At 43.2% G+C, this 14,483-nt stretch overlaps 1 protein-coding gene across 1 annotated transcript in view; it reads left to right on the forward strand.

The window, feature by feature from the left end:
* Positions 1-5,673, forward strand: part of MERTK (MER proto-oncogene, tyrosine kinase) — a 115,048-nt gene extending 109,375 nt beyond the window's left edge. Inside the window, exon 19 of the mRNA XM_022599070.2 lies at positions 2,580-5,673. Within this exon, the coding sequence (XP_022454778.2) occupies positions 2,580-3,093 (514 nt within the window). The 3' untranslated portion in view covers positions 3,094-5,673. The remainder of the gene's footprint in view (positions 1-2,579) is intronic.
* Positions 5,674-14,483: the final 8,810 nt, after the last annotated feature.

Consider the following 14,483-nt stretch of genomic DNA (forward strand, 5'->3'; position numbering starts at 1 on the left):
CATGAAAACAACATTCATCTCATTATACATCTCCATCAGAGCTCTCGGGTGACCAGGTACATTGTCAATGAGGAGTAATATTTTGAAAGGAATCCATTTTTTCTGAGCAGTAGGTCTCAACAGTGGGCTGAAAATGTTCATTAAACCATGTTGTAAACAGGTGTGCTGTCATCCAGGCTTTGTTGTTCCATTTATAGAGCACAGGAAGAGTAGGTTTAGCATAATTCTCAAGGGCCCTGGGACTTTTGGAATGGTAAATGAGCATTGGCTTCAACTTAAAGTCGCCTGCTAACTGCGTTAGTCCCAAACGAGAGAGTCAGCCTGTCCTTTGAAGCGTTGAAACAAGGCATTGATTTCTCCTCTCTGGCTGTGAAAGTCCTAGGTGGCATCTTCTTCCAAAATAAGCCGTTTTGTCAACATTGGAAATCTGTTGTTTAGTGTAGCCACCTTCATTAATGATCTTAACTAGATCTTCTGGATAACTTGCTTCTACACCAGCACCTTGTACTTTTGTTATGGAGACGGCTTCTTTCCTGAAACCTCATGGACCAACCTCTGCTAGCTTCACACTTCTTTTCTGCAGCTCCCTCACCTCTCTCAGCCTTCATAGAACTGAAGAGAGTTAGGGCCTTGCTTTGTTTTGGGTTTTTTTTGTTGTTTTTATTGTTTTGCGGTACGCGGGCCTCTCACTGTTGTGGCCTCTCCCGTTGCAGAGCACAGGCTCTGGACGCGCAGACTCAGCGGCCATGGCTTACGGGCCCAGCCGCTCCGCGGCATGTTGGATCTTCCCGGACCGGGGCACAAACCCGTGTCCCCTGCTTCGGCAGGCGGACTCTCAACCACTGCGTAGGGCCTTGCTTTGGATTGGGCTTTGGCTTAAGAGAATGTTGTGGCTGGTTTGATCTTCCATCCAGACCACTCAGACTCTCCACATCAGCGTTAAGGCCGTTTTGCTTTCTCATCATTCATGTGTTCACTGGAGTAGCACCTTTAATTTCCTTCAAGAACTTTTCCTTTGCATCCACACCTGGGCTGTTTGGCACTAGAGGCCTAGCTTTTGGGCGGTCTCAGCTTTTGACACGCCTTCCTCACTAAGTTTAATCATTTCTAGTTTACTTAAAGTGAGAGACCTGTGACTCTTCCTTTCAGTTGAACGCTTAGAAGCCATTCTAGGGTTATTAACTGGCGTAATTTCACTATTGTTGTGTCTCAGGGAATAGAAAGGCCCGAGTAGAAGGAGAGAGGCAGAGGATGGCCGGTCGGTGGAGCAGTCAGAACACGCACAACGTCCTTTGATTGAATCTGCTGTCTTACGTGGACACAGTGTGTGGCACCTCAAAAATATTATCATAGTAACATCAAAGATCACTGATCACAGGTCACCCTAACAAACATAACAATAATGGAAAAAGTTGGAAATATTGTCAGAATTACCAGACTGTGACACAGAGACACCAAGTGAGCAAATGCTCCTGGAAAAATGGCACCAATAGACCTGCTCGACGCAGAGTTGCCACAAACCTTCAACTGGTAAAAAAAAAAACAAACCACAGTATCTTTGGAGTGTGATAAAACGAAGTGCAATAAAACGGGGTCTGCTGGTACTCTCAGACCATAGAGGGCCAGGGCTTGGCGGGGCCTGGGGGTGGTGACACTTGTGGGAACTTTGACGCAGTGACATCCACAGTATATGTACGTGAACGAGTGGGTCCCTGTTTCCTACAGGGGAGTGCAGGCTCCTCTGTCTCCTGTCTTGTTCTTCTCATCACCCCCCCAGGATCCTAATACATCCTTTGGGTGACATCCAAAGCAACTTTCCTAAAATTATCATCTGGTCATGGGAACGCACCAAAGCACAATCTTTCTGTGGTTCCCCCTTGCCCACAAGGTAGAACCTAAACCCGTCAGGGTCTAACCCATGGCAAGCAGGGCTGCTCAGTGGTTAAGAACATGGGCTCTGGCGTCAGACACTCTTTGATGTGGGTCACAGCTTCACCCTCGTCCTGGGGCCAAGCATCACGCTCTCAGGATCCTCCTCTGTAAAATGGGGATCACAGTACCTGTGTGTGGGCTCGTGCTGCCAAGCAGGCTAGTATCTCTAAAAGTACCTTACACGATGGCTGTCAGATAGTAAATGCCGGTGACAGGTCAGCGGTTATTACTTTTACTGGAGGAGGTTGAAGTCTCGGAGAAGAGCAGGGGCCCCAGAGCGTTTCTCCTTCACGGAGCAGCATCAGGTGGCCAAGGTTCAGCAGCCCTACACGTGCCACGAAGCTGCGGCCACCTCAAATCAGGGGCTGTCCCAGCCCAGGGCTCACCTGCCGCTGTCACAGCACTGCCCTTATTCTTCACACACCTGCCCACGCCAGCCCCCCTCTCGATTTCATTCCTCGAGCCTCCCAAGGCCTGGAACGATGGTGAGTGTGGAGCTGGCGCCGACACCTGTCTGCTCCCAGGACCCCCGCTCCCCTCCCCCTCCCCCCAGCCCCTCCACTCCCACCTGAGTGGGAGAAGCAGGGGCGGATTGCACTTGGGCTGTGCGTGCTGCGCCAGGAGATAACACTCTTCTTTGCTTCTAGGTATGAAGTCATGCACTCTTGCTGGAGAGCTGAGCCCTTGAACCGCCCCACGTTTTCAATGCTGAGGCTGCAGCTAGAAAAGCTCTTGGAAAGCCTGCCTGAAGTTCAGGACGAAGCCGACATCATTTATGTCAACACACAGTTTCCGGGGAGCTGCGAGGGCCCGGCCGAGGGCTCGGCACTTGCTCAGCTGGACGTGAACATCCATCCCGACTTGGTCATTGCTTCTTGCACACCCGGTGCCACCGTCAGCGTGGTCACCGCAGAAATCCATGACAACAGACCTCACGAGGGAAGGTACATCCTGAACGGGGTCAGCGAGGGCTGGGAAGAGCAGGCTTCTGCTGCCCCGGCGACGGGGACGGCGGGAAGGAACGGTGTTTTACTGGAGGACAGGCTGGTAAGGAATGGGGTCTCCTGGTCCCAGTCCAGCACGCTGCCCTTGGGGAGCCCAGCGTCAGATGAACTCTTATTTGCCGACGACTCCTCAGAAGACTCAGAAGTCCTCATGTGAGGAGAGCTGAGACACATTCCCAAATCCTGAAAATTCCTCCTTATGAGAACCCACATACACTCGATGTTTTTGGTATTTGTCTTCCTTACCAAGTCAATGCCCTGGCCCGAAAGCACCACGTGAATGTTGTCAAGTAAGTCATCGTTTAGAATACGTAACATATATTTATTTAAAGAGAAAATATCTATATGTATATGGTGGAAAGAGACAAAGATATTCTATTTTAATAAAAGATGACTTCTGTCACTTTTCTGGATGATCTTAACATTTAAGCTCTAACAGCCCCATCTCCACAGCAGTTCCTGGATGTTCACGTTGGCACAAAGCTGTTTTTTTAAAGTTCTTTTCCTTTTTCATGACTATTAAATATTTGTAAAATAAAATGCCATATTTGCCTTTGCTTCTGCTCTTAAGAAAAATCTGGTATTCCCACCTGAATCACCTCTTTGATAAGAGTGATTCATTTCATATTTAAAGTTTTATAACTGATGAATTCTCCGATCTGGCTTCCTAATAAAATATGAATGAGGAAAGATGCGTGGTACTTACTTGAGACTTGGAAAGACATGGCCACTGGCTGCCTCAGTGCCTTTGCAAAGGAATTCCCTTGATGCCTGGCCCTCGATGCAATTGCTCTGACCACTCGACATTGTTTTTTTAAAGATATGGAAAAACCACTCCAGAGAGCCCAAAGATGAAGAACAAAAAAATATTAGAGGGTTGAAAAATACAATCTGAGTGGAAAGATTTCAAATAAATCGTAGAAGGGACTTCCCTGGTGGTCCAGTGGTTAGGACTCTGCCCTTCCACTGCAGGAGGCACAGGTTCAATCCTCGATCAGGGAACTAAGATCCTGCATGCCACGTGGCACGGCCAAAAAAAAAAAAAAAAAATTCTAGAAGAGAGTCCAAGAAGTTAAGCACTTTTCTGTGGGAAGGCGAGACTCGTAGGAGGGAGACGCGGGCAGTGGACAGGGAATAAGCTCAGAGCTTAGGACCCCTGAGTTCACGTCCTGGCTCTGCTGGGTCATAACAGCCATTGCTGGTTGAGCACTTGTTATGTCTCAAGCACTTTATGTGAACTGTACATTAATATGTACATCATTAACGTGGGTACCAGTGCCATCATCACGCATGGGCCAGGAAACAGAGGCTGGAAAGGTTGAGGGCCTGCTATGGCCCGTGTCTAGAGAGGGCGGGAGCTAGAATTCAGAACGAAGGAATCCAGTTCTGGCTGGCTCTAAGCATGTGATTTGGGGGTCTGTTCTAGAGCCTCTCGACCTTTTAACTTTTTTTAACAAACACATAGATAGCCCTTATTATGTGGCCAGGCCTGGCAGTCATTTAATCCTCATAACAACCCTACCAGGTAGGTACTACTGTTATCTCCATGTCACAGCTGGGCAGACTGAGGCAAGAGGAGGCTCACTTACTCTGCTAGTAAAGCAGTAGACTGATGTGGTCAGTTTCAGTGTTGATCCCTTCAGCCCCCGGGGCAGCCACGCAGGCGCAGGGCCACTGGCATCCCCAGGTGTGTTGCAATTGTGAGTAGCCTCACCCAAGGCACTGCAGCCTGCAGGGATCAGTGTGTGGCCCTCACAGTCTGGGTCCTGGTCCCGGATGCCAGCCCAGATGCCCCAGTCTCCAGGGTCTGCCAGCTCTATTGTTACTGTGAAATGCTCCAGACAAGAAAGTTCTGCAGGTTGGCGAGGAAGCTGCATTGTTAGGAGAAATGCTAGCACCACATTTTATCCGTGAAAGGAAAAAAACAAAAGGCTGTTAGAGCCTATAAAGATCATTTCTACTGTTGGAAAATTTTGAATGGTTATTTGAAAATCCGTAGAAAATTTTTATTTTTTTACTTTGTGCAAATAAAGTTTCCTACTGGTGGTAACTATTGAGAATGTCTTGATCAGGAACTGACTGGCTAGTTTAAGCAAAAAAACCCAAGGTAAAAAGGTATGTTCGTGGGGACTTCCCTGGTGGTCCAGTGGTTAGGACTCCGTGCTTCCACTGCAAGGGGCGCGGGTTTGATCCCTGCTCAGGGAACTAAGATCCTGCAAGCCGTGCAGCCCCCCCTCAAAAAAGGTATGTTCGGGACTTCCTGGTGGCACAGTGGTTAAGACTCTGTGCTCCCAATGCAGGGGGCCCGGGTTCGATCCCTGGTCAGGAAACTGCATCCCACATGCATGCTGCAACTAAGAGTTTGCATGCCACAACTAAGGAGCTAGTGATCTGCAACTAAGGAGCCAATGAGCCACAACTAAGGAGGCCGCCACTGCAACTAAGGAGCACACATGCCGCAACTAAGGAGCCCATGAGCCACAACTAAGAAGCCCACCTGCTGCAACTAAGACCCAGCGCAACCAAATAAATAAATTAAATAAATATTTTTTTTAAAATGTATATTTGCATCTGTAAGATAAATAAGCAAATTGAAAAACATACTTTGGAGTTTCATACACATTTAATATTAAATATCTAAACTAATACACTTTGTGTTTTGTGTTTCTAATTTTAATTACATAATGTAAATAAATATATAATGAATAGGTCATCAAATGCCCACAGCCCCCCAAATCCTGTCCAGTTTGCTCAGTATATGCCGTGTGGCCTGAGAAGGGCTAGAAAGCCTGGGCCAGTTCTGCTGTAGAGAGAAAGCTGTGACTTCTGGCTTTTCCTGAGACAGTAACAAACATGGCAGAGAAATTCACTTCAACCCCACAGCGATGCCCCAGGGCCTTGGGTAAATGGGGCGTGATGGGCAGAACTCCCATCCCAGCCTCCTTTTCCCAACAGGAGAATGGAGCCGGACTCCTCTCGTTCAGACACTCGCTGGGACGGTCGCTACCACCATGTTCTTCTCTCAGCCACGCTGGAATGTTTGAAAGAAGTAACTTTCAGAGGACCCGATCCCTGGCAAAGCCTTGTATAGACTTCTGAGCATGAACTGAACATAGCCCTTCAAGTTCTCTTTTGTGTAAACTCAAATTACTTGTAAGTGACTCCTATGGGCCAAAAGTCTGGGAGAGAAAACAGGGAGAAACAAGACAGTCATTCTCTTCAGCCGGGCTGGGACAGGGCTGGGACAGGGCTGGGGAGAGCAAGAGAAATAAACAAATACCAGAAATACTTGTGACCTACAGGTGAGACTAGCTCTGCCTTGGGAGGGTTATTTTTTCCTCCCTTCCTTCCCTCCCTCCCTCACTCCCCTCCCCACCTCTCTCCTTTTTTCTTCTTTTTCCTTTCCTTTTCTTTTCTCCCCTCCTCCCCACCCCCCTTTCCATTCCTTTTTCTGGACTTTCTTTCTGAGTAGAAAGGAGAAGTGAGAAGAATCGGCCTCAGGAGTCAGACCACGCAGCCAACAGCAAGGGCTAGACAGGAACCAGTCCTGTGAGCATTCCTTGGGCAATCTTGGTCAGGTCACTTTGATCTCCCGGAGCCCAAGTGTCCATCAGTGTACAGTAAAGATTGCAACACCTCCTGCAACCCCCTGTAGGAAGGGGAGGTGGCAAGGTCCTTGAAAGGACCTTATGCTTGTTATCGAGGCTTCTCCCCAATCAGAGGCTTCTCCCAATTTCATTGCTTATGCAGTACAAACTCACCATTTGTCATAGTAGAAATACTGTCCCTGATTATGTTATCAACTGCCTCCAAAATAATGCAAACTAATTCAAAAAAGAAAAGAAAAAGGGACTTCCCTTGTGGTCCAGTAGTAAAGAATCCGCCTTCCAATGCAGGGGACGTGGGTTCGATCCCTGGTCCAACTGAGATCTCCCATGCCGCAGGGCAACTAAGCCCAGCATGCCACGACTATTGAACTCACACGCCTCAACTAGAGAGCCTGCATGCCACAAACTGCAAAGCCCACACGCTCTGGAGCCCTCGCGCCACAACTAGAGAGAGAAAAACCTGCACACTACAACTAGAGAGAAGCCCGAGCGCCATAACGAAGGATCCCGCAACTAAGACCCAACGCAGCCAAAAAATAATAATAATAAGGAAAATAGAGAGAGAGAGAAAGAAGAAGGGAGGCAGGAAGGGAGGGAGAGAGGAAGGGAGAAAAGAGAGGGAGAGGAGAGGAGAGAGGAGAGGAGAGAGGAGAGGAGAGAGGAGAGGAGGAAAAGAAAAAGACTTAATCTTTGCCACTGATGCACACAGTAGGGGAAGTTGTCAGAGTGCAGGACAGTGGTCCTCATCCCCCAGAGGCAGGCACCTCCCTACACAGCGATGCCCAGATACCTCCCCTATCAGTCTCGTCCTGGAGTGTAGTTATTTGAGCTTCGGTGACCATTCTCTTTCCATATATGGGTGATGGCAAGCAGTGGTGACTACCAACAGGATTTGGGGACCTGAGGTGTCAGAGTGCCCTCCAGGGAGGAGGAGACCCTCCCTCTGCTTCCATGTCCCCCAGACCAAGCAGAGATTCCCTCTCAGGAAACAGGCCAAACCACAGCTCTCATCTTACAAATCAGGTCGATTCTGGCCAGACTTGTCCTGACTCATGAAAGTAAAGAATTTTGTAACTTCTCCTGGTAAATGAAAAAAGCAAGTTGGAACTTCTGCTGAGTCGGTAGGAAAGTAACTCACCCAAAAAGAAACCAGTTATAACAGCAACTTAACTTCTCTAAAGACATTTAGGTACCTTGAGTGACAAATGGGAAAATGGGAAGTTTTGCTTTCTTTAATGAACATTTCAGTAACGTGCGATGTTTCTATATGTAGGTTCTATTTTCTCCCTTTTAAAGCTCTAAGAATAGAAGTAAAATTGCCAATCCTGTTTAACTTTAAAAAGCATGTCTAAATTACCTAACTTATTTGTATTTTAATGTAGTGATTATTTCCAGAAATTGTAACCCAAAGACCACTACTTTAGAATATTTTCATGTACAATATCTAGGATTCCATGCATAGGTATTCAAAAGAGACACTTGAGAATTATGTATATTAACCCTTCCTACCTCTTAAGGACACAATAATTTTAAATTAATCTGTGGATTTACTGAAACTGCACATCTACAAATTCTAACCAAAAAAGTATTTTTGAAAAAAAAAAGTGTTTTTGAACATCAACCATGTGAGGATACAATCAACTCACCCATTCAACTGATACTCACTGAGAATATTAGTGACTATATCCTGAACAGAACTGGGACATTGGGATTTGCAAAGCACAGCAATCTAGACCTTGCTGTCTTGGATAACAGTCCAGAAGAGGGAATAGAAGGCTTCAAGTGAATACTTTCTTTTAAAGGATATTCCTCAGAGGGCTCTGACTCGCACATTTTATTGAAGTCTATTAATACCACAGGAAAGCAGATCAGCCAGGCCTGCAGATGCTGTTCAGACTCTGTAACAAACTTCAGAGCTAGAGATCAAACGCTTTTCCTGGAAGCAGGCTCTAAGGCCCAGCCCCATTTGACTTAAAATTAAAGGGCCATCAGTTGGAGTTTGAAAACCAAAATTCCATCATGTTACAAGTCTGAACGAGAGAATGCAGGCTGCTTCTTTTAACTCCGTGGAGTACTCCATGCGTACTTAACTCCATGAGGCTTGTTTTAACATAGTTTCTCCAAAGACAGAAGATAGTTTCTCATTCAAAAATGTGTGGTTCTCCAACTCTTTTTCTTCCTGTCGTTTAGGTGAGATTATCAGTAATGATCTACCTTCAGGTTCACTGATTCTTCCTTCTGCTGGCTCATGTCTGCTGTTGGGCCCTTCTAGTGAGTTTTTCATTTTAGTAATTGTATTTTTTCAACTCCAGAAGTTCCATTCAGTTATTTTAATAACTTCTCTTTCTTTATTGATATTCTCTATTTGATTTAAAAAAATGGTTTTCTTTCATTGTTTGAACATATTTATAAATAGATGCTTTTTTACATAATAAAATGTCTGTTCAGTCCAACATCTGGATCCCTTCAGGGAAAGTTTCTATTGACTACTTTTTTCCTGTGTACGCATTAATATTCTTGTTTATTTACCCATTTAATCTATTTCTGTTGAAACTGGATATTTCAGATCATATATTGCAACAACTATGGATTCTAATTTGTCTCTCCTTCCAGGGGTGGTTGTTATCACTGTTTCTTTAGGGGTTTGCCTGAACTAATCCTGTAGATTGCGTTTCTCCTGCAATGTTTGAACACTGGTGCCTCTGCTCAGTTGCTTTTTTAAAATTATTCGCATTTTCATTTTTAAGTCTGGCTTTTAAGGGGTCATCCCGGAGTCAAGCAGAGCTTAGTAGTAAGCCAATCATTGATCAGACGTTGTACTTAAACATCTTGGGCCAATGAGGCCTCCACATTTTGTTTATGGATCTGTCTGCAGCTTGGATATTATATTCCAAGTTCAGGAAGTTTACAAGTCTGCCTGGCATTCCCAGTGTTTCTTGCTTAGCCAGTGATGAGTAGTTCACTAAACGTGAATGGATTAAATATTCCAATCCAAAATCAGAGATCATCAGTCTGGATAAAAGGAACTTTTATCCAGAATTTATAAATAATTCTTACAACTCAACAGTAAAATGACAACCTAATTTTTATTTTTTTTCTTCCAGTTTTATAAAGATATAATTGACATACAGCACAGTATAAGTTTAAGGTGTACAGCATCATGATTTGACTTACACACATCATGAAATGATCACCACAATAAGTTTAGTGAACATCCATCATCTCATATAGATACAAAATTAAAGAAATAGAAAAAAATTTTTTCCTTGTGTTGAGAACTCTTGGGATTTACTCACTTAACACATTTCATGTATAACATTATATCCCTAGTACTTATTTATCTTATAACTGAAAGTTTGTACCTTTTGAATGCCTTCATCCAGTTCTTCCTCTCTCTACCCTCTACTTCTGGAAATCAGAAACCTAATCTCTTCTTCTATGAGTTTGTTTGTTTTTCAAGTATAATTGACCTACAACACTATGTTAGTTCCTGTTACACAACATTGTGATTTGATAATTCTATACATTTCAAAATGATCACCAGGATAAGTCTAGTTACGTGTCACCATACAAAGATATTACATATTTCTTGACTATATTTCCCACACTGTACATTTCATATCCATGGCTTATTTATTTTGCAACTGGAAGTTTGTACCTCTTAATCTCCCTCACCTACTTCTCTCCTCCCCCCCACCTCCCTCCCTTCTGGCAACCACCTATTTATTCTCTGTATCTATGACTTTGTTTCTGTTTTGCTATGTTTGTTCATTTGCTTTTTGGATTCCACATATAAGTGAAATCATACAGTATTTGTCGTTCTCTGTCTGACTTACTTCACTAAGCATAATACCCTCTAGGTCCATCCATGTTGTTGCAAATGGCAAGATTTCATTAGTTTTTATGGCTAATATTCCATTGTGTGTGTGTGTGTGTATATATATATATATATATATATATATATCTCACATCTTCTTTATCCATTCATCTATTAATGGGCACTTGGAAACACAAAGCACCACAAATAACCAAAACAATCTTGAGAAAGGAGAACAAAGCTGGAGGTATCATGCTTTCTGATTTCAAAATATAATACAGGGACTTTTCTGGTGGCACAATGGTTAAGAATCCACCTGACAATTCAGGGGACATGGGTTTGAGCCCTGGTCTGGGAAGATCCTACATGCTGTGGAGCAATGAGGTCTGTGCACCACAACTACTGAGCCTGCGCTCTGGAGCCCATGAGCCACAACAACTGAAGCCCGTGCGCTCTAGGGCCCACACACCACAACTACTGACCCCACATGCTGCAGCTACTGAAGCCTGCACACAGGCCTACTAGAGCCTGTGCTCCACAACAAGAGAAGCCACCGCAATGAGAAGCCCACATACTGCAATAAAGAGTAGCCCCCACTCGCCACAACTAGAGAAAGCCCATGTGCAGCAACAAAGACCTAATGCAGCCAAAACAAAAAACAAAGCTACCATCATCAAAACAGTATGATATGTACCACAATGTTCATTGCAGCTCTATTTACAATAGCCAGGACATGGAAGCAATCTAAGTGTCCACCGACAGATGAATGGATAAAGAGGATGTGGCACATATATACAATGGACTATTACTCAGCCATAAAAAGAAACGAAATTGAGTTATTTGTAGTGAGGTGGATGGACCTAGAGTCTGTCATACAGAGTGAAGTAAGTCAGAAAGAGAAAAACAAATACTAACACATATATACAGAATCTAAAAACAAAATGGTTCTGAAGAACCTAGGGGCAGGACAGGAATAAAGACGCAGACGTAGAGAATGGACTTGAGGACACGGGGAGGGGGAAGGGTAAGCTGGGATGAAGTGAGAGAGTGGCATGGACTTATATATACTACCAAATGTAAAATAGATAGCTAGTGGGAGGCAGCCACATAACACAGGGAGATCAGCTCAGTGCTTTGTGACCACCTAGAGGGGTGGGATAGGGAGGGTGGGAGGGAGGGAGATGCAAGAGGGAAGAGATATGGGGACATATGTATATGTATAACTGATTCACTTTGTTATAAAGCAGAAACTGACACACCATTGTAAAGCAATTATACTCTAATAAAGATGTTTAAAAAATAAATAAAATATATGCTGTTGTTATTTTGCTTAATAAAGATGATGTAAAGATAAATAAATAAATAACACATAAAAGCATTTGTTCTTTTTTTTTTTTTTTGCGGTACGTGGGCCTCTCACTGTTGTGGCCTCTCCCATTGCGGAGCACAGGCTCCGGACGCGCAGGCTCAACGGCCATGGCTCACGGGCCCAGCCGCTCCGCGGCATGTGGGATCTTCCCGGACCGGGGCACGAACCCGTGTTCCCTGCATCGGCAGGCAGACTCTCAACCACTGCGCCACCAGGGAAGCCCGCATTTGTTCTTTAATAATGTAAAATCCCCGTTGAGTCCATTACCAGCAATCAAATGTGTGATACTTAGCACTAAGGCACACAATGTTTGCTGACCGATTTAGGTTTTAATGGCTTAAATTAGAGGTATATATAGCATCATCAATTGAAGTTGGAAGATGAAAACTCTGGATTAAAAAGCCATTTAGAGTAGATAGTATTTTATATAAAATATCTTCAATCTGCTAGTGTCACCTACTGGTGAGGATTGGCTAGTGTTCTAGAAACAATTTTATTTCCTAGTGCTCTTGAATTTTAATGGTTGCATAACAAGGGGTCTGTATGAAGCATTAGTAAACAATAAAACTTTGACACAATAGTAAAATATTTATATGATATACAAGTTTCTTGTGAAAAGCAACTGTTAGAAATTCAATCTAGCTAGTTACTTTGTAGAATGTTCCTCAATTTGCATTTATCGGAGGTTTCCCCATGATTCAATTCAGGTGATGCATTTTTGGCAGGAATACCGCAGAAGTGATGCTGCTTCTTTTCATGGCATCATTTGTCCCACTCTTTGTGATATTACCTTTGATCATTAAGGTGGTGTCTGCCAGGTTCCTCTACTATAAAATTACTATTTTCCCCTTTGTAATTAATATAGTTTGTGGCAGATACTTCCTCAACAAACTTTTACTAATTTTAGAATCCAATTGATGATTCTTTCTGCGTCATGTGTAAGTATGACAGTTACCAAATGATGATTTTCTAACTCCATCATTCATTCTATATTTCCTTGTTGGTCTCCTACTTGTAAGGAAGAGGTTTTCTTTCTCTCCTATTTATTTATTTAATCATTTATGTATTATCATTATTTATTACTGATAATAGACATCTCAATAGGTGTGAGGTGATATCTCATTGTGATTTTTTAAAATTTTGATTTATTTATTTATTTTTGATTGTGTTGGGTCTTCATTGCTACGCACGGGCTTTCTCTAGTTGTGTTGTGCGGGCTTCTCATTGCGGTGGCTTCTCTGGTTGCAGAGCATGGGCTCTAGGCGCACAGGCTTCAGTAGTTGTGGCACACTGGCTCAGTAGTTGTGGCTCGTGGGCTCTAGAGCGCAAGTTCAGTAGTTGTGGTGCACAGGCTTAGTTGCTCCGCGGCATGTGGGATCTTCCTGGACCAGGGCTCAAACCTGTGTCCCCTGTATTGGCAGGTGGATTCTTAACCACAGTGCCACCAGGGAAGCCCCTCATTGTGGTTTTAACTTTCATTTCCCTGATGATTAGTTATGTTCAGCATTTTTCATGTGCCCATTGGCTATCTGTGTGTCTTCTTTGGAGAAATGTCTATTCTGGTGTTTTTCCCATTTTTTAAATTGGGCTATTTGTTGTTGGTTTTTTTGCTATTGAGTTGTATGAGTTCTTGTATATTTTGGATATTAACTCCTTATTGGATGTGTGGTTTGCAAGTAGTTTCATTCTATAGGTTGCTTTTCATTTTGTTGATGGTTTCCTTTCCTGTGCAGAAGCTTTTAGTGTGATGTAGTCCCACTATTTATTTTTGCTTTTGGTCCCAAATCCAAAAAATCGTTGCCAAGACTAATGTAAAGGAACTTAGCTCCTCCATTTTCGTCTAGGAGTTTTATGGTTTCAGCTTTATGACCAAGTCTTTAATCCATTTAGCATTGATTTTTGTGTATGGTGTAAGATAGGATCCATTCTTTTGCATATAGATATCCAGTTTTCCCAGTACCACTTATTGAAGAGACTGTCCTTTCCCCATTGTGTATTCTTGGAGACTTTGTAGAAAATTAATTGACCATTATGCAATGGTTTATTTCCAGGGTCTCTATTCTGTTCCATTGATCTATGTGTCTGTTTTATGCCAATAGCATACTGTTTTTTTTGGGGGGGGAGGTTTATTTTTTTTTTTACTGTAGCTTTGTAATATAGTTTTAAAATTTTTTATTGGAGTATAGTTGAGTTACAATGTTGTATTAGTTTCAGGTGTACAGCAAAGTGATTCAGTTATACATATACATATATTCATTCTTTTTCAGATTCTTTTCTCATATAGGTTATCACACACTAGTGAGTAGAGTTCCCTGTACTATACAGTAGGTCCTCGTTGGTTATCTATCTTATATATAGTAGTGTGTGTATGTTAATCCCGAGCTCCTGATTTATCCCTCTCCCCACATTTCCCCTTTGGTAACTATAAGTTTGTTTTCAATATCTGTATGTCTTTTTCTGTTTTGTAAATAACTATATTTGTATGTGATATAGTTTAAAATCAGGAAGTGTGATGTCTCCAGCTTTGTTCTTCTTTCTCAAGATTGCATTGGCTATTTGAGGGTCTCTTGTGTTTCCATACAAATTTTAGGATTTTTCTGTTTCTGTGAAAAGATGGAATTTTGATAGGGATTGCACTGAAACTGTAGATCACTTTTGGGGGAATGGGCACTTTAACAATAATAATTCTTCCAATTCAGAAAACTTTTTCAATCATTTCTCTGTCATCAAGGGCTTTGTAGTTAATAGATGTT

Source organism: Delphinapterus leucas, chromosome 13, assembly GCF_059928025.1.
Source record: "Delphinapterus leucas isolate spDelLeu-1000000601 "Yukka" chromosome 13, BTC_Dleu_Yukka2, whole genome shotgun sequence".
Taxonomy (NCBI): domain Eukaryota; kingdom Metazoa; phylum Chordata; class Mammalia; order Artiodactyla; family Monodontidae; genus Delphinapterus; species Delphinapterus leucas.